Consider the following 27,801-nt stretch of genomic DNA (forward strand, 5'->3'; position numbering starts at 1 on the left):
GCTCGATAAACAATAAAAACAAAAATCTGCTTTGTTTTTATTGTTTATCTGCCAGTTTGAAACAGATGTTTTTAGCCAGCCAGTCATTTAAAAACAATCTTTTCTGTTCAGTGTAAAAAAAAAAACGTTCATGTCTAAATTATGGGTACACTATACTTCTAAAGAGCCCCAACACCTTTTCAGCATCGTGCATCTGCCCCACACAATCAGCAAAACCAGCGATGAATGGAAACTGTCCAAAGCTGTTGTGGAGAACTTGTTTCAAAGGAGACGAACGATTAAACAGGTGCGGTACAGAAACAAACAAAGAAAAGCCTCTCCGCGCTAGCGTCACAGACTAAGATGGAGCACAAGATGGCTTTCAGTAAACAGAAAGGTTGTCATTTTCACCGGAGACGAGGCTTTACTAAACAGCTGTGCAAGTGCAAGTGAAAGCAGCACCAACCACCAACCAGAGTTCAGACCTCAGAGAAGGATGACCTCTCTGACCTGGCAGATAAGAGGGCAACCTTTTCAGTCCAAATATCCCCATGCAGACGTGTGCATCTTTTAAAGTATTTCCTTTTTTACTCTAGTTCACTCCAGTTTTGTTTGTTTTTTACAATTGAATTTTCTGGCAATTATTTCAAAGCTTTAAATTATTTAGCCTACTTTGTTTCTCTTCATGAAAAATAAATTCATGATTTTTTTTTTTTTTGTGCAGGTCACACTGTGTGAAATATTGATGATGGTTTACTTGATAGCTGGACAATGGAGAGCATTGAGAGCACATATGAGCACTGTCATGCTAGCTGGGTAGAAACCAGCATTTGCCTAATTTTATATTCTGAACTTGTATTCTGTGTATTTGTTTACATTACCACATTCATCTGCAAGCCAAACGTGGGTCTCAGTCCACAAATGTCTGCTTAAAGTTCTTTGTGGATTTAAAAACTTTGATTTGGAAAGCCTGTAGGTCTCACACATTTAGGATGCACATAAATGTATATATTGTTGTTCGGGTGCTTTTGTTGGCTATTCATTATTTGGTTGAAATACTTTCTGAAGTCATTCACTCGCTTGCTCTGAATTTTCTGGATTATTGGCTGTACTGTTCTCAATTTGATGTAAATTGGTCAAACTGGACGTTACACAGACATCATACAGACTTGATATTACAGAGGGGATGGTGTGAAGATGTTTTATTTTATTTCACATTGTTTCTCACCATTAGCCTTAGCTCGTTTGTCAAAGTTAGCAACACAGTCCAAATTTATTTCACCATCTAACACGCTCCTCATAGTTGACCTTTTAAAATCAGTCACACCTTGCTCGCTTGGTCCTTAGTTCTATCACATCTTCCCCTTTGGGGAGGATATTTTCTACAGAATCCAGTCCTGACAGTACTGTACTGTTGCAGAAAAGACAGCGCCTGCCTTTTCCAAACTGTTGGCAAGGTTTAGTTTTGTAAACAGGAGGTTTTTGTGTAATTTGTGGGGACTGTGCAACTTGTGTTGTGAGGTTATATGACCGTCCAGCTCTGGAAAGAATCTCTTTGATTTTATTTGGTTAATTTCTCTACAAAAAAAAAAGTCTTGCTTTATTCTTGCCTCAAGCCATAGATCGCTGTCTGCTGTTGATTGATTGAGCTCTTGTGTATATTTTTCGTAATGGAGTTGAGCTGTCCTGGCCTTATTAATCAGTGCGGGAGAGATGGTAATGAAGACGAGACATGCAGGCATGCATCTGGTCAGTGAGCCATGGCTAGCATGCTATTCTGTTGCTGTGAATTCTGTCAGAAATAATTGACAGGAGAGATGCTCGGCTTGGACGGGGGATTAGTTTCGGCAGTATTTTCAGCTTAGCTTTCCGGGAGATTTATGTCCTAGGTTTCCTGATAAATCGCTTATTAGTGTTTGTCACCATGACTCAGCATGTCGTGTTTGGGCCGGGATGCCATCCTGCCACATCCTTCTCCTCTCCTGTCTACGCGACGGTGGCGACACGCCTAAAAGACTTCTCGCTGCTGCAGAATTACTCCAAAGCAGGCCATTAAACAGATTCACTGCAGAATCCATGAAAAATAAAATAATAAATAAAATAAATATGTAGCCCCAGACTCAGTGGAGTTGGCTCTCATTGTGGTTTCTGCCTTGTCTTTGGACTGTGCCGCTGCTGTTGGGTCTCCTGTAAAGCTGTAGGATAATGAGTGTGTCTGAATAATTAAAAACAGACTCCAAACAAACTGGTGCTTTTACTGCTACTACTTGGAAAACCCATTAAGTGGCATTGTAAAGGATTTGTTCACATGCAGGTGCAATTTCTAAGATGCCTGGTGGGCTCTGTTTCTGTGAAGATGGTTTGTTTAGTTAATTCATGGAGCTTCCCCCTGATGAAACTTCGTACACGCTTTTTTTAAAATAGATGTTGTTCTAACTCTAAATTAGCTGTGTGCTGTTTGGATTTCACTTTAGCGCCGTTTCACTGGGTTCACAGGCTGTTAGGTAAGGAAGGTGCGTGGACTGTGCTCGTTCACAGGGCAGGTGATTCTGCCGCACATTTCAAAGTGACCTTGGGTATGACACTGAAACCTTAATCCGTCCCAGTGGTTAAATCAGCACCTTGAATGGTAGCTTACTGTCATCAGTGTGTGTGAGTGGGCGCAAGTTGCATGTAGCACTTTCACTCACATTGTTTTGGATAAAACTGCTACATAAATGCATTTAAGTGGAAAATGAGCCCCGTGTCTCCCACTGTGGAGATGTGTAAAAGTTATGTGCCCCAACTGTTTGGCCTGTTTCGACATATAATGATCAATCAACATTACAGTAGGTGGTTTGCGCTATACCGGGCACCATATGCCCACCCTCCTCAGAGTCGCAGCAAAGCACAGGTTTAACACTTGTGTCGGTGTAAAGTTCCCGTGTTTAACTATGACTGATGGCTGAGCTGAGGCTAAACACAAGTGACCCAGGGATCACATGTTTCATATATTTACTGACTATGTGTTTGTGGGCTCATACTTTTAAATAATAATAAGACATGGTCAAGGATTGTCCAGCACAATTAAAAAGTGGATTGAAGTCAGTCTGTTTAGGTGAGCCGTTTCAGTAATAGTGTATATTTGCAATATCATACAAAAATATAACCGACTTTCAAGGAGATGATCACGTGGTTTCTGTTTGTGTGTGTGGTGAAATAGTGCTTTCTTCAGTGAGAGGGCACAACACGAAAGCAGTTTACAGTAAACACCATCCTGTGACAGCTGATAAACACAGGCTGAAAGCACATTTTGCCTGAAGTGTTGCTCTTTGCTTTGTCACACTTGAGTTAGCCAAAGCATTTTCATATCAAAGAGGCTGTGTGATGTTGGCTCTTCATACCAACAAAAACTTTAAAGGTCACTCTCTGGTCACCTCAGATAGATAGATATAGTTTAGAGCCCAGCTGATGATTGTTTTATTGTCGCAACAAATAGTCGATTACTGCATGAGTCTCTGGGTTAGTGGCAAACACTTGCTATGCCGATTGGTGAATAGACATCATATCAAAATAATAACATGGTTGAAGAAATTCTCCTGTCTCCGCTTTACTTTTTAAATCTTCATTCATTGGCCTTTATAAATGTGGATGCATACATATTGGGGGAAAAAAGCTCATATGGACCGATATATCTGCCACATTATAGTACGGCTGAAGCTGGCTGTCAGCTGTATGTAAGCTTTCACCTTGGTTTGATGTCTTTGTGGGTGGTCAGAATCAGAATACCTTATTAATCCCTAAGGAAATTATGTGGGTTACATTTGCTCCAAGACAGTAACAGCAACACACTAAACTATTTAATAGGGGTGCAACGATACTCATATTGATATTGAACCGTTCGATACAGTGCTTTCGGTTCGGTACGCATATGTATCGAACAATACAAAATTTTTTATTTATTTTATCAACTTTTCTTTTGACGATGCTGTCTGTGTTGAGCGCTCAGTGGATCTGCGCTCGACAGTGCAGCCCAGGCGGAGTAGTCGAACGCAGATTCACTGAGCGCAGGGCAAGCTAGCGTGACAGAAGTTAAGCTCTCCTTGCAACATGGCAAATTGAACCTCCTCCACCCTCATTCAGATCTGGCGTTTGGAACTATTTTGGTTTTCATGTGACGTATGACCCTGAAGGTAAGCGCGTCATGGACAAAAGTAAAACAGTATGTTGGATGTGCCATGCAATGCTCAATTACATTGGTGGGAACTAGTGTGTTAGCGCAGTTAGCTCGTTAACGTGTTGGCCGTCCAGCCCCACGCACGGGGTGATCCGCGGTAGCTCGTTAATGGAGATTTGCCGTGTTGTGGCGTTAAGGTCATTTCAACGAGATTAACGCTGACAGCACTAGTGGGAACACAACGAATATGACTGCACATTTGGAAGCAGACAAAAACAACAAGCACGCATGCTACAAACTTTACCCGAGTCATTTAGACAGCCGTTAGCACAGGATTCTCCTTATGGGGACCTGATATGTTTAATATGCTGCTGAGAATATAGCCCAGAAGAAGCGGATAGTATAGCTTTTATTTTGAAAGAGCCATTTCTCTGTAACAAACTCTCTTTTCCAAAGATGAATGATTTCTTGATCAGATAGATTAATTTTTTTTTGTTATTTTGTTGTTTCAGCAACATTAAATTTAAAAACTGTACTTTTGAGTTTAAATAGATATTTATAATTTTAATAAATGACAAATTAAAAAGGCATGAACATTTTTTTTTTTGTATCGAAAAAATATCGAACCGTGACACCAAAGTATCGAACCGAACTTTGGTGTCATGAAGAAAAACACCGGAATAGGATAAGGTAATAAGAATAAGATACTGTATACAATAGAATAAAATACAACGTTGTCAGAAAGAGAGAATTGTACTTGGTGTGTACACATGTGTGTGTTTGGTCAGCTGCGAAGTCCTTGTTGTGGAGTCTGACAGCAGAAGGAAGGAAAGCCCTGTGGAATCTCTCTGCCCACCATCGTGGGTGCTGCAGCCACTGAAGGAGCTGCTCAGTTCTGTCAGGGTCTCCTGCGTGGGGTGGGAGGTGTTGTCCAACAGGGAGCATCCTAGAACAGAGCTGGCACTCTCTTCCTCTCCCCGGCAGAGATGCTGCTGCACCAGCAGACCACACCGTAAAAGATGGCTGAGGGCACTATCACTATAGAGTCATAGAAGGTAGACCAGTTTATTGGTCAGATAAACACCAATGTGTCAAGTTTAAGAAATGGCACTATACACATACAAATCACTCAATTATACATATCAAGAATATTACAGAGGTGATTATAAATATCAAGAATATTGACAAAAATACTACAGGGTTGGAAGATATGATTGAGATTTGACTCTAAATGTGAACTTTATTTGCTATTTTAACGTAGCGTGTGTGCAAAAGGGTGTAACTCTATTGCAATGTTTACAGTGCATTAGATGGAGCAGTTGTAGAGGGAGATGGCCGCAGGCAGGAATGATTTCCTGTGTCGTTCAGTGGTGCTTTTTGGTAATCTCAGTGTATCACTGAAGATGCTCCTGTTACTAGCCAGCACGTCATGGAGTGGGAGGGAGGTAATATCCAGCATTGTCCACATCCAGGACAACATTCGCCTCTTAGACACCACCCTAAGAGAGTCCGCCTCCATCCCTACAACATTACTGGCCTTGTGGATCATTTTATGGAGTCTGTTGGCATCTGCGACCCTCAGCCTGCTGCCCCAGCATGCAACAGTATAGAAGATGGCACTGGCCCCAACAGACTCATAGAAAATCCTAAGCATTGTCCGACAGATGTTGAAGGACCTCAGCCACCTTAGGAAAAAAACAGAGATGACTCTGGCCCTTCCTCTAGAGTGCAGTGGTGTTTTTAACCCAGTCCAGTTTATTGTTTATGTGTACTCCGAGGTATTTATAGTCCTCTACAATGTCCACGTTGACCCTCTGGATTGAAACAGGGGTCAAGGTTTTCCTGGTCCTTCTAAAAGTCCACAATCAATTCCTTGGTCTTTGCCGCGTTGAGCTGCAGACAGGCCTGTGTTACACAAGCCTCGCCACTTGTGGGAAATGTTTGGATATGAAAGAGATTTTTCTCTTGCCACCAACAACATTTTTCATGTTTCTGCTGCCATTTGCCAAGCTGCTCCCTTTTCAGATGCACCACTTTAAATTCACTTTGCTGTGTGAATGTGAAGCAATGAAAGCAGCGAGACCAAGGAGCATACATGGGAGTCACTCGAAAGACTGACAAGTAACCTACTTCTGATAACTGAGTTTTGTTTATTTTAACTAGATGAAGATGTTTAAGTGACCGTTGAAATGAGCACTTTTACCTCACTGTGGTATTTGCATCATTAGATCACAGATGCATGTTTTTCTTGGTCTTTCTGCTGCCTGCTCATTTTTCAGCTTGGTAATTTAGATCCACATCTCACTTTGTATTGTATTATCTCCTGTGGTAATTCACTAAACGTGTTCACCCCATGGTGTGGTGTTGCGAGTGGGTACCTTATCAGATTTTTACCTCCTAATTATCAGATTTTCTTACCCAGTCCTACACAAGGGCTCCTAAATCAGCTTCAAGGACACTCATGTTTTGCCTGCTCTTAGTCTGTTTGCTGCAATAAGTTCTATTTGTCTGGATACATTTCCTGGTCCAGGTGAATCACATCTTGGCTTTCTTTCTTTGGATTATCCCTCCCTGCTGCAAGCAGTGAAAAGGGTGTTTTCATACACAGTTTTTATTTTTTTGAAAGTACACCAGATTCTGTTTTAATGAGCTCATCCCCTCCCGCGATTCACACTTGGGTGTGTGTCTAACAGGAATCCAACTATTACTCAGATGAGGTCAGGCTCGCTGCAGACCACGCATCACATGAATCTCTTTGGTCATTTAGCACAAACAGGTTTTTGTCTCTTTATAACAGTCAAATAGAGCTGCAGAGGTTAGTCAGTGAATCCATCACTCAGCTAATCGACGTTGCCTGATCCACTGTTTTCCTGTGGAAATCGGCTGCTTATTAACGGTTGCTATGGTTTGGGCAGGCCTCTTTTTCAGGCAAAACTCATGAATAATTGCACACATTGTGCTGTAGTGCTTGCCAGTGCCTTCCTTGTATTATAGGGCTGTTCGATATAACGATATATATCGGATGGCGACATAAAAAAATCTATCGTTTCATTTTACGCTATCGTTTGTTTCGTGGTGTTGCAAAATAAACTGTTTACGGCAATATTTTTTTCATCGTTCTGATGGTCACTGTAGTGGCTATATTAATTTCTTAAAGTTCTCTCTTTCTCTTATATTTAATATAACCACACTACAGACAGACAAGCATTTGTTTTTATGCGTTGTCGTTAGCAACAACAACGGTAAAACCACCGCGTGTCCGCTTGTTCCACATAAACCTTTCACAATAAAGCTCAAGATCCTGTTGAGACTTTTCAAAATAAACTGAATCATGTGAAAGATGCAGAGTGTTTACGGATGAGAAGTAAAAGAGCCGTCAGGTGCTAAAAAAATAAACCTTATACTCAAACGTTAGAACAGGCTTTTCCCCGCAGCACTTACGCAGAAAGCGGCGTCCGTTAAAACGTAGGTCTAAAATATATAGTTTCATACATCGTTAAAACACTCGACTCCAGGTACACGACGCCAAGCTGGAAACACTTCATGCAACTCGAGCTGCCCGAGATTCACAGAATTTACAGAAAATGTAAAATTTTTGTGATTTACATCATTATCAGACGATAGATGTCTTATATCGGGACATGAGATTTTGATCATATCGCACAGCCCTACTTCTTCTTAAAACTGATGGGTTTTTTTTTCTTTCTTTCTTTTTTCTTTTAGCTTAACGTGCTACTCACATTGTGTTTTGCTATTTACCATTATACCATTGCTTTGGGGTTATGGGTGGTCATTCACAATAACTTCACAAGGCCCCAGCCTCGTTGTAAATACAGTTCATTCTGCGCTTGGGTGGCAACTCATCAAAATGATTCTCTGTGTCGGGAGATGCTCATTATTTAAAATTCTCCCTCTGTTGTCAGCAGTGGCCTCAGTGCCTGCTCTTTCATAGGAGTCTCATTTTAAAAGGAAGACTGTACAACAAGTGAAAGAGCAGCTGCTTTGGCCTTACGAGACATTTAATGGATAATGGTAATTGCTGTAACAATGTAAAACTGTAGCTTCTGAGAGGATGTGAATTAGGTCAACAATGTCAATTCAGGCCAAGAAACCGGAATATAAAGTACACAGTGATATCAAGATGTTTGATATGAAACATAAAGAACTGTGACACACAAAGTGCAAAGGAGGCAGCGTGCATATAAATAGTGTCGTCATTATCAAGAAGATAAGTGCTTTTAATCAGTAAGGAAGAATACAACATTGTATTAACAATTTTAATAGATTTTTTTTTCAGTAAACTCATACAAAAGAAAGCATTTATAAAATCGACAGACTGAAGGTTGTAGTTGTTACAGTTTTGTATTTTCTAATTAGTTTTAGTTTTTGTCTGAAAGCTTTATTTTAGTTCAGCCTTTATTTTAGAATGAGCATCATATAAGGGACATTTGTCAGAGGCACAATGAAGGAAAATCGGAGTAAGTATTCAGGACAACACTTTGTAAAGCCACACGACTCAGTTATGTAGACGTGCCGAGTCAGACCTTTCACCAGAGTAACAAAGATAAAGACATTTCCTGTGTATTTCTATTTTGAGTTAGATTTGTAAGTTGTTGTTTTGTTTTGTTTTTCAAACATCTTTTTAAAATGTATTTTTTAATAATTTCAGTTGACCAAAAATATTTTTATCACATCCTAATCAAGCTTAATTGTATCCTTTATGTTGCTCTGTGTGCGTGGATCACACTGCAACACTATTATGAATTATAAATGTGTGTTTTTGAGTTGCCTTAAGGTCTCTAGCTCACTCGTGTTCTGGATTCAGTTTGTCTGTAACATTTCCTGATTATCTTAATCAAATGTTAAATATCTACTCAAATATACACAGAGACTGAGAGAAAGTGCTGTTCTCTTTAGTCTGATGCTAATCTGATAAGAACATCTAGGATATGAACTGCAAGTTGCCCAAAAAAGTATTTGGTGATGATAACTAAAGCACTTGTAAAATATACAATTTTAAATTTTTGTTAACCTAATTAACTGAAAAAGAATTAATAAAATAAGAAGAGTCATGGTTTCTCTTTGGTTACACGTTCCTCAGTCAAGTCAGTTCAGTTTCCTGCTTTCAAAAGGCTCCATCACACCAAAACTGGGAGAAGATCCACCCGCCAGCATGTTAAACTGGTTTAAATGCCACGGAACTGCATAAAGGATGGCTTTTGTATTACAGGAAGGCTTCAAGTCTGAGCTTCTCTTAACGTTTAAACAAGTGACGGCCTTCATTTAATTCAATTCAATTAATTCAATTCACTGTAATTTCACACAAATGCTGTGTTGTGTTGCATGTGGCTTCAGATCCACGGGTTCCCTTGTTCTAAAACTGAACTGAATCAGGAGTTTTTGTTTTTTAAATTATTATCTTATGTAGTACTATGTGTACATCAGAGATGAGATTTTGAAAAATCAGTACATGTATTACAGTAAAATCAAAAGAAACGAACAGAAACTATTAAAGATAAAATAATGAAAATGTCATTGGTCTTTCTTACCATTCAGTTGAATCAGAATGTCTAATCTGAGGCTTACATCCAAATATGAATATTGGGGAGTTAAAAATTTCCTGTAAAACTCCATATTTGAGCAAGCACTTATTGTTGGTGACAATATTTGGATGGATGGGTTCCAGGTGGTGCTTTAATTATAACTGAGAAATATTTTCTTCAATATGGACACGACATGTTTCATTCACCGTCACACATGAATATTTGATGCTGCAGAGTTTACTTTGTGTCTTGTAACTGATGTGTGGTGTTATTGGAGACCTTTTTTTTAATGCAAGACAGTGCAGTATGTTTTCTTGTGTGTTTTCACTTGTGTTGGGTGTTAGAGAAACTTCACTTTCTTCCTCAAGGACGCTTTGACAGAACAGATGGCTCTCTTGAGGATCCAACCTGTAACCTTTGAGACGTGTCGTGTGACCTTTCAGAGCAGTTTCTCTCTAATCGACAGGCAGCTCTGCTCCTGGCATTACTGCTGCATGAATGGAGAATAAAGGCTGATTGCAGTGATAACACTGCAGGCACATTCATTAGTTGTACACAAAAAGGTTTCCTAAACATCAGAGTGGTTCCTGCCACAAGTGTATCACATTGTACCCTTTAGAATGATTGTGTGAAGGCATTTCTCCACACACTGTTTTGTTGTACATTGCTGCTGGCACTAGCTCAAGGGTTCAATGGTTCTCCCAGTGCTGATGAGGCTCTGCAGAATAGAGTTTAACACAGTGGGAGGAATGTTGGAAATGGGGAAGAACCTCATTAAGCAAAAAACACAAGTCACTGTAAATGTCAGTCTCGCAGTGGCGTGGGAGTAAGATAAGAACCCAGGCACTGTTTAAAAAGGTAGTTTGGTTTTAAAATATGTTCCTTAAAATGTTGAATAAACCTGTGAGTGAAATAGTGGATGTGACTTATGCAGTATGTGGCTGCTACAGTAGGAGTGTTGTTAACAACATAGTACTCCATTTTTATTTTATTTTTGATATTTGGGTCTTTGTATAGGTTTAAAATTATCTGTTGGGAGAAAAAAAGAGAGACAAATATCAAAAACATAAACGTACCATTTTTAAATTATGTTAGCAAAAGTTCACACCCACATTTCACAGCAGACAGAGGTCCTCTATTGGTTACACATTTTTGGAGCATCTCTGCTTTCATTTTCATCCTCCCTCTCTTTATTGTTCTTAAATGAGGTTACAGAGCCCCTCTCAGCTGTTTACAGACTATTATGCTTCCTGTATGGTTAGCAGGATACAAACACTAGTTATTTGACAAATAAAGACCACGCACACGCATGAATGCTGGTAACGGCATGAGTTTATTTGGTTCTTTTCCACTTAACTCGACCACTTGGTTTTTAGGGGTTTCCATTAGGTGGTAGTACCGATTACCTAGTACTTTTATTTATTTTATTTTTTTAATTTTTTTTAGTACCTACTTGACTGGGGATCAAAGTGATCTCTTCCGGTCCTGCATTTCTTCAATGACCCCACCCACATTAAGGTGGTACTCTACTGTAATGGACAACAAAAACAGTAGAGCCAAGCCGAGTAGGTGCTAGTGCAAAAAGGCTCTGGGAAAAAAAATCAGAGGAAAGTTTGTTTCACAGACTGTCTTCTGTTCATGTAGAATGTGTGTTATGATGTGAGTATGAAGGGTGCACAGTTACAGTGCAGGCCCCCTGCCGATGTGCTCTTTAGTGATCCCAGTGGGTATTTTCAAGTAGTTTATTTGAAAATACCCACTGGGCCGTTGTGTCTCTTTACTGGTAAGGCTATATGTGGAATTCCTATTTTGTACACCTCCCAGCACCACTCTTAATCCCTGCTCAGTGTGAATGTACTGGGAAAGAGGCATGAAAAGTCGACAAATCTCTGTTGATACTGTTACAGATAAATGTGGCAGAACTGAGCCGGCCTGCTGCTCAGACTCTCTAAATGATGTTTGTCGTGGGAAACTTTAATGACCTCTTCATTTTGCAAAACAACTTCTACAAATTGCTGCTTGCCTGTCCGTATCAGAAAGCATGAAATGGTTGCATATTGCTGGTATTCAGTGAGCCTCTCAGAGACACTGGAGTGAAATGCTCCATTCAAAGCTCAATGCTGTTGCTAGGTTGTCAAAAACTGGTCCAGAAGTGTCCAGGTTGCCATCACTGGTTAATTTGCACATCAATGTATTTGAAGTCTTTCAAGTTAGGGAAAGGGCTCCACTGGATGGGCCCCCAGTGGTTTATCATTCTGTGCGTGTTCGAGGTCGAGGAGGTCAGCGGTGTCAGAACAGGAGGCGACTACATGCTGGCGCTCCTTTGGCGTGTTTTAGCCACAGTAGTGAAATGGCTCTATGGAGGTGGCGTGTTTGTATGTACCCAAATCTACTACTTCAGATATTTTAATGACTGTTGCAGTTCTCCATCAGCCCCTTTAAGCTCCAGTATGCCTGCCGTGTTGGTCGCTTCACGTGGCACCAGTAACATCTATAACAGCCACTTGTATTTATAGAAGGAAGTGAATCTCTGAGGTTCTGTACAACCTGAGACTCCTCTGTCTTCAGCCCAGCCGTGGCGGCAGCGGCACAACGCACAATGTTACAAAAATTAAGAGATGTGCGACAGGTCAAAGCCAGTCGAGGTGACATCAGATCCATCGTGCCACAGGGTGATGGATCAGCGTGAGCACAAAAGCACCCTTCACCTGTCAAACAGTTTCCCTGAACTCGAAAGTTTGACCTACTTAAAACTCTAACTTACCCATCCTATAACTCATTATACAGGACAGTTGAGCTTTTTCAGTGGTTTCCATTCAAGGTTTCGTGGAGGTTTTTACTATTAATGTTGGTGCTTCCTAAAAGTCTGTTTAGATTATTCCTTAAACACAAACATGATGAAACAACTAGAATATTTACGTGGTGTCCACAAAAGGATAAATGGAGACCAAATGAATAATTCAATTCACATTTCTCCAGGATGAGGTGACATCTCATGTCATATTGATTTGTTTTATCTTCGTTTTTTGAAGTGTCACAGTTTGGTGTTTTTTGGAGCCAGAAATTACTATACAAGGATAAAAGGGTAGCATGCTAAATTATATGCTATCGCTAGCTAGTTTAGATGGCAAGTTGCATCAGACGTGTATGTAAGGCTGCAACGATTCGCCGACATAATCGTCGCTGCAGAATTTTATTGACCTGTCATATTCTAAAACCAAGTAAATGTGTTATTTTAATACACTACAGCAAGCGATGGGGGCACTAATGCCTAAATCACCTGCTAAGACTGCTCTCAGTACTAACGAAGAAGAACGTACTGTGAACAGCAAAATAGGAGGAAGTTTAAAAAAATGGAAACAGATTTAAAAAATAGAGTGAAAGCATTAAACAGAAAACAAAGTTAAATGCAGACTGTTCAAAGTAGAACTTTCCTTCCATGACAGCATTTTTCGTTTCAATGCTGCTATCATTTCAGTAATTAATGTCCAGTACTCAATGCAGCTCTGTTTATAGACATACAATTTCTGCTTTGTTTTAATCTCATAATCTCAGATTTATTTATTTTTTAATGCTGAAGTCGTTACCGTACAAATCTGAAGCGCTAGAATTACTGTTGAGCTGTAACAGAGAAAAGGTAAATGAGAGAAGCTCATGTTGCAGACGAGCATCAAGTCTGTGTCTCTTTAAATTGTAGCTGCTGTGGCTTAAAGTGAAGGAGGGATGAGTGAACTTCACCTTGCTGATATTGATTTAATGTTGAGTGACCTGTTTATATTTATGACTCACTACCGCACTCCGGAGACGCTCTGCTTCGTGACATTGAACCGAAAGTGACTCAAGCAAAAGATAAAAAGTTAAAATGTGACCTTTATGGGAATTAACATTTTCACACTCATTTCTTAAACTGAAATGTAATTGAATTCGATTTTTATTTTTAAAGAAAAACCACAAGTAAACTTAAGATCTTAACCGTCACATTGTCTGAATTTTTCCAGTTTTCCATGTTCCAGTTTTTGGACCTGGTGCGTCCCCTAGCTGATACATTTGGGAGCATGGATGGTTGCATTTGCATTGAGACAATAATTACATCTTCATATCTATTTTTTTATGTTTGTTTGTTTGATTAAACATGAAAGAAGACATGCACGTGGACCGGAAAATATTAGAACATTGACTTATTCTAAGTAAAGGAACATGCTCGACTAGTTGACTAATCATCACCATTGTTACTAGTAGTTTCCAGATGTGGTAGCCGTTTAATACGACCTCGGGGTAATAAACTTAGGTTTATCAGTTTTTCTACTGTTAATTTGTCGTGTTTGAGTAATATGTGAACATCTTTTGTAGTATCGTGTTTTTTAATATCATATTCTTTCCATTGGTTTATTTTAAGTGTCTTTCTTTTTCGTCGTCTGGAGTATAATGTGTAATGTTGATAATGCATGATGCAAGCTGTTGCACAGTTAATCGGCATGATTAATGGTGACTAATGGTTTGGAATGCCCTTTTTATTAGTTTTTTTCACTACTTTAACTTGATATATGAGGGTGTTTTTTAGTTTTAGACTAGTCGGTTAGTCTAATTCTTTTTCCTTGTTTAGTCGACTAAGAAATTAGTTGTCCTGATGATCTTGGAGATCTGCAGTTGGTCAGAGATTGCAAATTGTCAGTCAAGGAAATATTTAGCTGGTTTCTCCGTTAATGCATTGTAGGCTCAGGGGGCTAGCTTATCCCAGTGTCAGAATGTAAAAGTTGGGGTACACAGGGCCACCAGAGAGAGACAACCACATACCAGAAGGGTCTGCTACAGAAATAAACGGCTGAGGGAGCCAAGCATAAAGTCTGAATGGCTAAGTCACTGTGGTAACTTGAACTAAACACCTAACCTGTTCTGGAGCATCTTATATTCTGAGTTTTGGTTTAACATCAGCTGGAAGTGCCAACTTTTCACAGAGCCTTTAATTTACAGTATGTTTTAGGTACATTGTATATTGTCACTTTAAATGTGCAAGTTGTTAAGCCGTACCTAAGTAAAACCACTGAAACAGCGGGTCACATTTTCACAGCAACGAGCATGTATTCATTTGGTGCAGCGAATGTGTAAATGTTGGTATTCTTTATTATAATCTGCCAAGTCCGGAAATGCAGCTACTACAACAAAAACCAAGAATACTTCTTCAATCAGTTTAAAATGTCAGAGCTTTAATGTTCAGTCATCACAGTGGAAATAAACAGCAACGCAGAGAGTGAGCCAGCAAAGGCAAACAAAACTATGTTGACCTTCCTTCGTAGAACACCCCCCGGAGGTCTGAACCTAGAGCCTTTTTGCTGTGAGATGAGATTGCTAACCACTCCCAGTTGGGCTCTAGTAAGCTCAAGATTTCCTGTTTTTGCCATTCAGATTAGAGTGAGGATGTTTATTGTGTAGAGACTATTGAATCTTGATTTTTAATCTCCTGTGAGATGAGCTGAGGCTCTGTCCTCTCTCAAGGTCAGCCATGTTGTGGCTTTTTCTGCTGCATCAGGTGTTCGTGGGAAGCTCACCCTGCTTCGCTGTGCCTGGCTGCCTGCTTGGTATACACAAACTCGCTTTCTGTTAACAAATGCACACACTTCATTCCGTCTGCACACGGTACCTAAAGGGATATGTGTTTCCATACCCACAGCATAAACAGGCGGATGAAGTCACACAAAAAACATCTAGTTAATGTCAAATGGGATGAGCTGCCTTTGTGTGTGAGTTAACAGTAGCTCAGGGCAAGCTGTGTTTCCAACATGAAGCCCATGTCCATGTCAACAACTTGCCCGGGTTGTGCCAGGCCAGTCCGCTTGTGCATAGCAGTCAATACAGCCACGTGCTGCAGGTCAATAATGTGGTGGTTAAAAAAGGTGAACTGCGCTGTGCAGCATACAGAAAAGTTTATCATCTTTCCATTCAGACTTACTGCTTATATCAAAGACGGTCACAGGTCAAAAGAGTGCGTCGCTTTTCGATTGGTTTGGAAGAAGCTTAATCACTCTGGATTCAAGTGCATGCTTGTTATTTTCAGGACAAAGATCTCTGAGTCACTTAAATGTCTCAAAAGAAGGTGAGGCAAATATTTGGAGTCTCTAATACTGGCATTAAATTACTATCCATTAGGGCTGCTCAATTAATCGAATTTTAATCACGATTACGATCTGGGCTTTCAACGATCATTAAAAATGACTGAGCCGATTATTAGCCCCTCCCTCATTTATCCGCGACACCTTAAAGGCCGGTCCGTGAAAATATTGTCGGGCATAAACCGGTCCGTGGCGCAAAAAAGGTTGGAGACCGCTGATTAAGAGGACCCGAGGGAAGCTCGGAAAGCTAAGCAGAAGTTATTTGGAGAGGAGAGTGACTGCCGTTGGTTGAAAAGAGAGGTAAAAAAAACTTCAGTGGTGTTGCACACTATTTTATATTATTTTTTAAAGTCATTATTCAATACTTGTATTGTTAACCCTTTAAAGCCGGTCAGAGCAGCACGCTCCGTTTTGTGTAACTATTTTTAAATCCCTGTAGAACCTGAACCGTGTAAGCTAGCGCAATAATTTGTTTTGCATATGAAACCGGAGGAGTTGTACTTACATCTTATGCCATCAGCTTGTCCTCGGTCACGGTTTCCTTCCACATAAGCTTTGCAAAAATTGCATAAAAAGCGCTTGCAGGAACAAAAACATAATATTCCAGAAACACGCTTTGCCGATCTCGATCAGCTGTTCATAACACTTCCCACAGTGAAACAGACGTCAGCAGTGTTGCCAACTCCTCAGTAAGGAAAATCGCTATTGGTTGTCCTAAAAGTCGCTAGAAGTCGCTAAATGACGTCATCGCCTAATTTGCATAATTGGTCATGCTAATCTAATTGTAACCTATGTTGTTGGAGAGAGAAATAACATCGTGGAAGAGACATAAAGTGAGTAAAAAACGTCCTAAATGCATTTAGAGTTTATTTAGAACTACAAATTAAATTTCTTTTAGCAATTATTGTTTTTTTTAATGTCACAATTCCAACCCTGCTCCTTTACCCGGGCTTGGACCGGCAAAAGTGACCCGAAATAGGCACTCTGGTGGAGTTACTTTGTGTGTGTGTTTATAAGTAGTTTTAAACCTTGTGATCCACAAAACAGCATAAGAGTAAAAGAGTAAAAGAAGAACTGACTGCGTTACAGCACCCGCTGCTTGTTGAGAGTAAAAGCAATAAGGCTTTCACGTCTTTTTTTTAGCGGGTCTGAAGACTTGCTAAATATAGCGACAAAGTTGGCAACACTGGAAGTCGCGAACTATCGCATGTGCGCCATTTCCTGCCCGAAACCGGAAGTGACGTCATTTTCGCGGAAATGTAGTTTTTTACTTGTAGGCCTTAATAGCCTATACTGGTGTTTTTATAAGTCATGTTTGTTACTTTTCTGAATAGTTTCTGGGATGCTTAGAACTCGAATTGCACTGCTGGAAATAGTTTATTTTGATGCACCTGCTGTTTTCTTTGCAAATTTGCATCATAGGATTGTTTTTCGTTTTTCCTGCAGTATATAAAAATTGGTGTATCTCCAAAATAAAACTATGAAGACACTCAAAATAAATTTCCTGTGGTGAGAAACTATTTTTTGCAACTTTTTTGTATTTAAAGTTTTGAGGGATAAACCTCTTAAATTTCTCCAAGTAGAAATATATGTAAAAAAAACAAAAACGATTTTCAATTTTTTTGTAGTTTATTGTACTTTTTGCAATTAATGTAATTACTATGGACTTAATGCATACATATTATTACAATATGGGCTATAACAGTTGTATTGATGTATAGCAACTTGAAATGCTCCCACAAATGGCACTACAACATGTAAAAAAAATAAAAAATAATATAAGCTCTGGCGGACTTGGTTCTATAGTAGGTCGTAAGGGTTAAATAAATATCGTCAAATAATCGAGATCTCAATTTCAGTGAAAATAATCGTGATTATCATTTTTGCCATAATCGAGCAGCCCTACTATCCATGTTAATAGATGACATGTGCCTTTTAAACATGGTGCCTTTTTTGCCTGAGCTACACTCTGTGTGCACCAGAGAGGCTGGAGGATTACGTATGCCCAGCAAGTCTGCCTCGGATGTAGAACCAGCTGCTTCAGTGTGGCTTGTGAAGATCCTCTTCCTCCTACGCTTTCTCCTCTCGCGCCCCACTCTTGGCACCATCCTCTTGGGATTACAGAGCGTAGCCATTGACTGCCACAGAAATCTGGCTCTTTGGCTCCCAGGGGATGTAAAGTTCTTGGTCATTCCTGTTGTGTCACTGTGATCTATTTTGTTGCACTGACATGTTAAGATTTCCCTGGGAGGTTTTGTGGTGGGTGGTATTACAGAGATAATACCAGAGATGCGAAGATGTTCTCTCCTGTGATTATAGTCACGGTGATGATTCAGTGGGTGGGTGATGAGCGCTGTTAATATTCCCTAAAGTCACCTTAATCACTGTACAATGCTCCCACTATGTGTGCTTGGCACTGAACACAGGAAGGAGTGCTAGCTGTTTCTATGACGTGCAGAGACCCCTCAGGTAGTAACTTTATTCCATAGTCACATGATGACAAAATAATTTAAAGCATTTTGCAATTCATTCATTTGAAGGAAAAACATAGTTTTGGTTCAGGTTATAAGTCTGATGTGTAATAACTTCAAAGGACTTTCAGCTCCTACATGTTTCTGCTTGAACACATAATAACCTGCATCCGCTAAATGGAGCAAGATGATATAAGGTGTGATTTTAATAAACAAAGAACAAAGTGAACACACATTTAAAGATTCTCGGTTTAAAAACATTCAAAGGCTGCAGGTGGATCTTAAGAGCAGTAGTGAACGGTAACTATAGCTATACGTACAGGTTGTTTAGTTGTTATAAGTGATGGATGCATCGATGGTGTCAGTTTGTAAGCCTCACATTTCCTTGTTTGCGCTTTTGATATATCAGGGTTTGCATCTTCTCGTGATATGTTACATTACTGTAAATTAAATCTTTGTCGAACTGTTGCCTTGATAGAATAAGCACTTGAAGATATTAGGAAGTAGTAATTTTTCAACACAGAAAATAATTTCTGGTAAGTAGTAAATTACATGATTCTTATATAGCGCTTTTCTACTCTTCGGAGTACTCAAAGCACTCTATACAACATGCCACATTCACACTCATTCGCACAAGCACAGTCTTCTATAATTTCAGTGCTTACTAACTACCATTCATACACATTCGTACTCCGATGCATCTGAGAGCAGCTTGGGGTTAATATCTTGCCCAAAGATATTTGGCATGCAGACTGGTGAAGCCAGGGATCGAACCACCAACTTCTTTGCATGTGTTTACTTTGTCTCACTCCTTCATTTAACAGATATGTGGTTTACCAAAGAGTAACTGCCACAGTCTGCAGTAGACTGTAAAGCAAACAAACTGTTTTTTACCAGACTAACATGAGAAATCGCTGCGCATGATGGATAGGTTGAAATGCTGCTGCACAACCAACTCGACCAGTCAGAGGCCGGTGTTGAGCTTTTTGGTAAGCGTAGTAACTTTTGGCGTGAGATTTGCATTGCTGAACATCCTATGCTAGCATTCTGCTTGTAGTTTGTGGCTGACGTTGATGAGGGTTGAGAACACATTCGTTTGCTATAACCTTTTAGGACTTTCTGGAATGTTTTTGGAACTTTTCCTTGAAATCAGACCTACTTGTGGAGATGTGAAAAAGAATGGCTGACCAAAAGATGCGAGGACTGTAAAAAGACTGTTTGAGGATGGAGACTTCAGACAGCACAGCTACCGCAGCGGGAAAGCCGATGGAGCTGATGATGTTGTTTGACTTTTGGTTCACATTGGACAGCGTGTGCCAGAATCTCCATGTGTTGGGACCAAAGAAAAAAATCCTGTCGTGCAAAAGTCATGACTTATCTGGTCTGCTGACTAAAGTTAATTTGTTTTTTTGTTTTTTTCTACCACCCCAATCTCACCCACCCCCCCACCCCGCCCTGTCTTCGCACATCTTTTCCTGTGTACCTTTTACACCACATCATGTTCTCAGTCTTGTCTCTTTTCTTATTTCCCACATTCCTCTCCATCCCTCTGCTTTCCCCCCCTCTGTCGAGTTCCTACATGTGATTTCTTTTTATCTCGTTCCTCTTTCTCCCTCTTGCTCTACCTCTTCACATCCTCCCCCTTCCCTCCCGCCCCCTCCCTCTCTCCCCCTCCCTCTCCGCTTCTCTGGCAGGCTTCTCATTGCAGTGAGTCAGTATCATGGAGGCAGGCAGCGGGGCTGCCGCAGCGGTGGGGAGTGCAGCACTGGGTTTGCTGGGAGCCACAGCCACATCCAGCCATGACATCTTGGACAGGTAAGCGAGCTGCATGAGGCTGGCACACACCCCCAGGAACACACTGCCCCCGACGTTCTCCATCAGAGTGGAGAGTGTGTGGAAGAGAAGGACCACACCTTAGGGCTTTGAATAGCATGTTAGTTTGTTTATACTCAGAAAACAGGTATGGAGAGTTTGTGAGCATGTGTGTGTGTTTTGGGGGTGAGGTCGGAGGATGGGAAGGGGTGTGTGTGTGTGCTTGCTTACTTACAGTAAGTGAGCCTATCTTCTTCTCTCTGTGCATGCGTGTGTCTCGTCTTCTGTACCATTACTCTCACTTCATGTGAGGCAAATGCACTGGCAGGCAGTTCAGTTTTTCAGCTGATAGTTGGAGAATCTGGTTTGTGCTCGTGAGAGTGTGTGTGTTCACGCTATGACACAAGGGGGGAGTTACTTGGCTTCCTCTGTGCCTGAAGGAGAAATGACACCAGGGTATGCGCATGCAGAGGAGGAGGGGGAGGCATTGGTAAACGTGCCTGAGTGCTGTAGCTTTGCTGATAGGTTGAGTTTGTACAGCCCCCCCCCCCCTCACACTCCAGCACACACACACAGACACACACACACAGAAACCGTAAAGCCCCATAGCAACTGTGCAGTAGCCATCACTGCTGGAAACCCCTCATTCAGACTCCCAGATCCCAGCTCCAAAAACCAGTGTCCCCATCGATAGGCTGAGTGGATCAGCTTTCAGCTAGTTACGTCATCTCTACAGCTGTGCACCCACACCCACACGGACTGTCGTCACACACACCCTCCCCTCAAGCATGCACATTCACAAAAACGCATATGGACTTTCATCCAGTAAACACGCATGCTTCACAGGGATGTTTTAGGACAAACACTGCTGTAGCTGTTCCAAGGTATGCCTCCCTGTGCATAGCGAGCTCTATCATGAGCCAGCGGGTGCTCCTGGAACATTCCGGTTGTTACGCTCTCTACCACTGAGGTATAAGTAATCTCCGACACGTTCCGGGGATCTCCTTTGACACATTATACAATGTGAGATTGCATAATGAAGGGAATGAAGGCTGTGAGTCATTTAGCTGTTATTTCCTTACTATTTCTGTTAGTCACCACTCGCATTTGATTGACGAAGACAGATTTTCTGCAGCCTTCTCTGAACTACACCTTTATGCTGTTCGTCTGAGCAGGTAGACAGAGGCCTCTGTCTATCTCGCCAACGTTACTGCTAATGTGGGCTATTCTTGCTGCTGGATTAGTGGCGTGTCGTGCGCATCTGTCTGTGTTTTTGCAGATGTGCTGTCTAGCTTAGTTTTTCTATTTTTTGCTCATGGTGTTGGGGATTACAGTTAAGGCCGCTCAGCTCTTCCACCTGCCCCTTTCTCAGTGCCCCTCCAGTCCTGAACTGGGTCTAAATCCTGTACTGAGGTTACCATGGCAGCAGCAGCTTAGCATATATGAGACAGTGGTCCCACGTTACTAGTGAGAGCAAGCTGGTGAAAAATTAGAAGAGGTGAAGATGAGCCAAGGGAAACTATGAATTGGATGATTCCTTTTTTGCTAAATGTTTCCTGATGATGATGATGTGTAAAGTATCTATACAGGATTATGTCTGCTCAACCTGACACTGCAGATTATTTCTTTTTTCTGTGTGGGTAGGAGAAGGTTTTTGGCTTGACCTAGTGCAGTATAAAAGTAGCGGGCTGAATCGTGGTGGACAAAGTTTGATCACAGGATCAGGAGCCGGGACTGACGAGTGACGAGAACCCCAATTGGGGACACGAGGGCCTCAGGAGGTGACGCAGAGCTGAATGCTGTAAAGCTGCATGCTGTTTTGGGATGTCGTAATCTAGTCTGGGATAAGCGGACCACAGAGCAGGATGGAGTGCAGGAGGAGGCCTATGCAAACGAACCAAATGGATCACATTGCTGGTAATTTAAGGCGAGCGCAGGCTGCTGGGGGTATAGCTTTCATGTGTTGATTCAGGGATCTGATAAAACGTTAATGAGTAACTTGATGTTTATCTGAGCTCACAAGATGTGCAGGTTTGAGCTGAGAGTGCAGCATGTTTTTTAACATGTCACCCAAGGGCAAGTATGTCAGTTTTTACTTGTGAATATACATTTACTTTTTGTTGTTAATACTGCTAAACACATTAAAACAACTGAGTCTTTCTGCTTTGACAAGTCTGAGGAAATATCCTTGATTATGTCATAGTGTTGTCATCGTTTGTGATATTGTGTTTTTGGCGATTAGGTTTAGAGACTAGTGTGCAAGATCTGAGGAAATTACCACAGCAAGGGTCTAATGAAAGATCATTTTGAGTTGCATTGTGGGAAATCTCTGCCTTTGCTCCTTTCTGATTGTTTTGATTTTGCAAAATGTTCAGAGACATATTACGTTGCAGCCTTTTAAACAGAGTGGCTGGGTTGACAAAGCATACACAGCTTATGAGTCTATGGGGAAGGAAATGCCATCTGATTCAGGATAACATCATTTGTCTCATGACTATAGAAGTTAATCATGAGACAAGTTAAATCTTTGAATAGGAAACATAATGTTTGGATCTTGGGCAATGTGGTGACAAATGTCCTAATAAGAAATAATAACTTTCCTATATGTAGCACATGTTGTACATACATGTCCAGACTCGAAAACAAGCATCTTAAAACTATATAGCGCAGAAGTCCCACCCACTTGTTTTTCAAACCTGGGTTTGCGAGGGGCAGTCAGTGAGAAGAAAGCTGCCTTAAATGGCACCAAGGCCCAGTATAAGATACATAGGAGTTATGTGTTAATTGGAAATCATGCAAAGCTGCTCCAGCAAATTCTAAAGAAATAAAGGTGCAGTTTGAAATGAGCAGAACACGTCCCCTTTAACAAACTCTTCCAAGTGAATTAATCAGAGAGGCTTCAAATTCAGATTTGGTTCGTGTCCTCTGAAGAGCGTTGCAATGCATCATTATGGAAATTGCGACTTTTCATTGAACAGTGTTTCATTGAACATTGTTGCCGTGGCAACATCCAGGCATACAATGTGCGGCCGTGAAAAAGAAAGTTGTTTTAACACAATTGTACATTGTCCAATGTTCCTATGCTGAGAGAGACATTCTGTGTCGTAGGGCAACAGAAAGCCGACAGTAGATGTGTTTCCACATGTGATGTGCAGCTTCGTAACATACAATTATGTAGATCCATTCACTCTTAATGTCTAAGAGTGAATGGATCTACATCAGCGGTCCCCAACCTTTTTTGCGCCACGGACCGGTTTATGCCCGACATTATTTTCTTTTCTAAATGTACTTGTATATTGTTCACATGTTGAAATAAATTACCAATCAATCAATCAATCAATCAATTATTTTCACGGACCGGCCTTTAAGGTGTCGCGGATAAATACAACAAAATAAAACTAGTACCGGTACCGAAAAAAAGAAGATTTATTCATAACACACGTGAAAAGACCCAGGAACACCGAGTTAACGATAAAAACGATAACAAAATAACGCTGAAAACCGATAAAAACCCTGAAAACTATACATTTCACGCTTGAGCCTCAACTCTCGCGGCCCGGTACCAAACTACTCACAGACCGGTACCGGTCCGAGGCCCGGGGGTTGGGGACCGCTGATCTACATGACCCCAAAGCCCCTCAACTCTCTCACACTAATGAGCACAAAGGTACAAGGACCCAATCACTGGTGCTTGGAGATTTAAAATCTTTTAGTCCTTAGTCACTAGTCAGCAATAACCCAGGAAAATGCACTTTTTAAATTATGATTACATTTATTAAGAGAAATAAGCTGTCCAACCTACCTGGCTTTTTCTGAAAAAGTAGTTACCCCCTCACTTGTCCCAGACCTCTTTTACCTCGCCAATAGTCAGTGTTCATGACTCAACAGCAAGAAAGAGAACGGAAAAAAATGGTATCCAAGGGAGAAAGCCACTGCTGGACTAACAGGATCATCTCACTTTTACCAAAAAACATCTTAATGATCCACAAGACTTTTTAAAGGTTTGCATTTCATTACATCTGTCATAAAACTAACACAGCATTTCATAAACCGAACAGCACACCACCAGTCAACATGGTTGTGGTAGTGTAATATTCTGGGGCCGCTTCAGGACCTGAACAGCATCCCATAATTGATGAAACCATAAATTCTGTTCTCTGAAAGGAGAATGTTTGGACCTTGAAATCAGCATGTCCACCTCTGAGTTTAACATAAATAATAATATTGTAATAAAAATTACAAAGTGTGCCACTTATCGCAAAGTTCATATCTGACCCAACAGCATCATTATTCATATATATTCGTATATATCCACATACGTATCTTAGATTTTTAATAATCTATGCTGCCCAGCAGCCACGCTACTCTTTAATGGTTGGTTAATGGTTATTACAGTCGAGCATTTATTCCATGCACAGTTTTTGCTGAGCAACAGATATACTTCATAAATATTTCTCTGCTATTGATTGAGCCATCAAGACATATTTCAGTTGAGCATTGATAGCTGCTGACCCTGTAGTGCTGTTTAAAAGTACAGCTGGAGCACAACAACATGCCGGATCAGAGCTTCCCCTTCATAGGATGAAAACAGTTCATTAGTAACTGGTAGAAATATGTGGATGGAAGTCCCGTCTGTGATGCCATATGTAGGACAGATAAACTGCCTCACTGGGATGGCAGCTAAACTGCTGGCTGACTGGAGAGACTTCCAGCCTGTGGATGAGATCCAAAACATGCATAAGGTTGAAATCCTGTGCGCTGCCTACTGATGGATTCCACCCTGTTTGCTGTCTTTCTATCCATTTATTGCTGCTCTTTGCTTTCCCAGATTTTTTTCCCTTTAAATGGGAAATGACATGCATCAGACTTTACTTTTGATCTGCTCAAAAAAACATTTTATTATTATTATTATTATTATTATTATTATTGATATTTCATAGCTGGTCAGAGAAAAAAGCCCAGTTTTCTATTGAATTTTCACGTGTTGATACCCTGAATAGAACATGCCATTTTTCCAATTGAGGTTTTTTGTCAGGCACGTTAGTTTCCAGTTGATGCTCCACGGATTATCCAACCCAAAATTATAAGTATCAAAACTTTATAAAAAATGGTCTGGTCTTATTAACTTAATATCTAGAATTTTAGTTATTGTACATTATCAGGATGTTTTTTGTGACTAAGACGTGAGGTGATGCGAGAGTTAAAATGAAAAACCAGAGTGCATCAAACTATTTGCAACATGAAATGTATTTAACTTTGCTTTTGGAACCTTGGGAATCCTGTTTAACTTGGAGTTAGATGGGAATCTAAAATAAGGGAGGAAAATGACACCTGTGGAACCTGTTATATGCAGTAGCAGAAGAAATGCAAACTGATACTCCTGAAAACCACGTTGTTAGTTGTTAAACCAAGAGAAAAAAAAACTAGTGGACTTTTTTTTTTCTTTCTGAGACAGAAAACCTATAAAATGTTTTAAACTGAGCAAATTATAAATGGATGAAGTCAGGAATTGGCCAAACAAATTCACCTCAAAATCCAAATCCATTTTGGAGCTGTGTGAAACCACTAATACATTTCCTCAGTAGTTGCTGAGATGTGAGGTGCTTTGCTCCATGTATAACATTGCAAGCACAAAAAGTCAGTTTAGGTTGCTGGCTGATGTTAGCTGTGCTGGCAGGTTTTTTTCCATGTCGGTATCAACATCCCGGTGCAGAATGCGGTTACACCCTGCTTTTGATGCTTGCTTATATTTCAGTTTGATCTGACGAAGCTGATGTCCAGCTGCTTTGTTGTTTAAAAAAACAAAGCAAAACAAAAAGAGATCAAAGTAGTGTAGAAGAGTGCTGGTTAACACGGCTATCATCTGTTTTCTAGCCCCCAACACGTTTACAACTGTCATTGTAACATCTACTGACAGAACATTAATAATGTCAGAGTTCCCACATTATGAACTGATCACCTGCATGTCTTTGGACTGTGGGAGGAAGCCAGGTTACCTGGAGAAAACACACAGGGAGACTTGCTGACCCCATACGGGAAAGCCCCCGCTCACAGTGAGGTGCCACTGCTAAGCACCACATCACTGTGCTGCCTCTTAGCATTCTTGTCAAATCCAAAATCAACCAAAATGCAGATTTTTGTCCTCTCAGAAGCTGAAAAATCTCCAGAGAGCACCACGAGTACCGAGTTCTGCCATTTTTTCGTAGACACAAAACAAACAAATGTTACTGTGTTGCCTGCAAAGTTGTCAGGCTTTGGTGGAGCTACAGCAGTGTCTACATGACTGATTAAAAGTGTGATAATCAAACATGGTTTTAATGATGAAGCTGAATTATAACACTGATTGTTGGGCATTTCGGCACTGAACCCAGCAACGTCTTCACCGGTATTGAAAAAGGTGTAATATGATATAATCATGGTAGTCGTGAGATGCAAGGGTTCTGTGCTTCAGTTTCACAGCTCCGCACCGGAGTTGTCAGAATCCCAGAGATCTCACTTCAGAGGCTTTATGGTGATCACATTCAGGCAATGATATGATGTGCTTCATGATAGAACTGTGAGATTCTGATAGCTCTGTTCACCTAAAGCGAATGCAGAGTTAGTCATATAAATGTCAGGAGGCCATACCTTCATCTGTCTTGAATAGGACGCCACCCTTTGTTTTTAAAGCATGTGCTTTCAGGTTTCATTCACCAAACAACTGAGTTATATTTACACATCGGCCTACCGGCAAATGCCCGGTATGCCCGATGGCCAGTCCAGCTATGTTAACCTGCAACCAAATCTGCAGCTCCACACAGCAATGTTACGACTTGGATTATATCTTATAACTCATAACTCTTATGCTAGCTCCCCCCTGTAGTCTACTGTCTGAAATACCCGACGGTTGCAATAATTCTTTAAGTGTTATTTTTTTGGTATTCTAATTTCACCGAAGTTTACTAAACTCAACAAACTTAATATTACTTACCGGGACATTTATTCTCTCCTCATTTTCTTTCACCGAAAAATTGTTTTCGCGCTTGGCTCTCCTACCTTTGCTAACGTGATGCTCATAGTGCAAAAGTCGATGCTGCATTCACTTACACTCGGATATCTGAGCTTCACTGTGAAAACATAACCGTCCATTTGATATTTGATTGAATTTTATTGTTTTAGCTTCGGGGTGGCCAGTCTGGTTGGGAGGGTGGTATATTTTTTTTTAGAGCTCTGGCAGTGCTCATCCTTTTCCACCTTGCACAAAGAAGCAGTCCTGATGATGGGTTAGGGACCTTCTTCAGCCCTGTCCAGCTCTTCTGGAGCTCTTCAGGAGGAATCGGACTACCTGTGCAACCTCTGTAGGGTTAGATATTGCCTCATGCTGTCAGTTGTGACATTGACCCTAGCTTGTAAACAACAGAAAATGTGAGGAAGGAAAAGTGTCAGTGGCCTCCACCTGTAAAGCCACTGCTGTTTCCCGGGGTTGTACCACTGTTGCCTCTGCAGAGCACCTGTTGCTGATTTTGTTAACACCAAAGCAGCTGAAAATGATTAACAACACCCTCTGCTACTCGGCTGCCCAGGACAATATCCTGCAAGTTAAGGTGATGCTATACTCAGATTAAAATGTGTTTCTTTTCTTTTTTGTGTGTGTGTGTGTGTGTGTGTGTGTGTGTGTGTGTGTGTGTGTGTGTGTGTGTGTGTGTGTGTGTGTGTGTGTCGGTTTCGGGATATTCAATCACTGAAAGGAAATG

General features: G+C 40.8%; 1 protein-coding gene across 6 annotated transcripts in view; it reads left to right on the forward strand.

Annotated features, from left to right (window-relative positions):
* Positions 1 to 27,801, forward strand: part of arhgap32b (Rho GTPase activating protein 32b) — a 118,213-nt gene that overhangs the window by 17,382 nt on the left and 73,030 nt on the right. For all 6 annotated transcript variants that reach the window (XM_042218813.1, XM_042218814.1, XM_042218809.1 and 3 more), the window contains exon 2: positions 19,951 to 20,071. In XM_042218813.1, the coding sequence (XP_042074747.1) occupies positions 19,977 to 20,071 (95 nt within the window). In that variant the 5' untranslated portion in view covers positions 19,951 to 19,976. The remainder of the gene's footprint in view (positions 1 to 19,950; positions 20,072 to 27,801) is intronic.

This window comes from Haplochromis burtoni, unplaced genomic scaffold (genome assembly GCF_018398535.1).
Source record: "Haplochromis burtoni strain Fernald_Lab_line unplaced genomic scaffold, NCSU_Asbu1 Contig_24, whole genome shotgun sequence".
Taxonomy (NCBI): Eukaryota; Metazoa; Chordata; class Actinopteri; order Cichliformes; family Cichlidae; genus Haplochromis; species Haplochromis burtoni.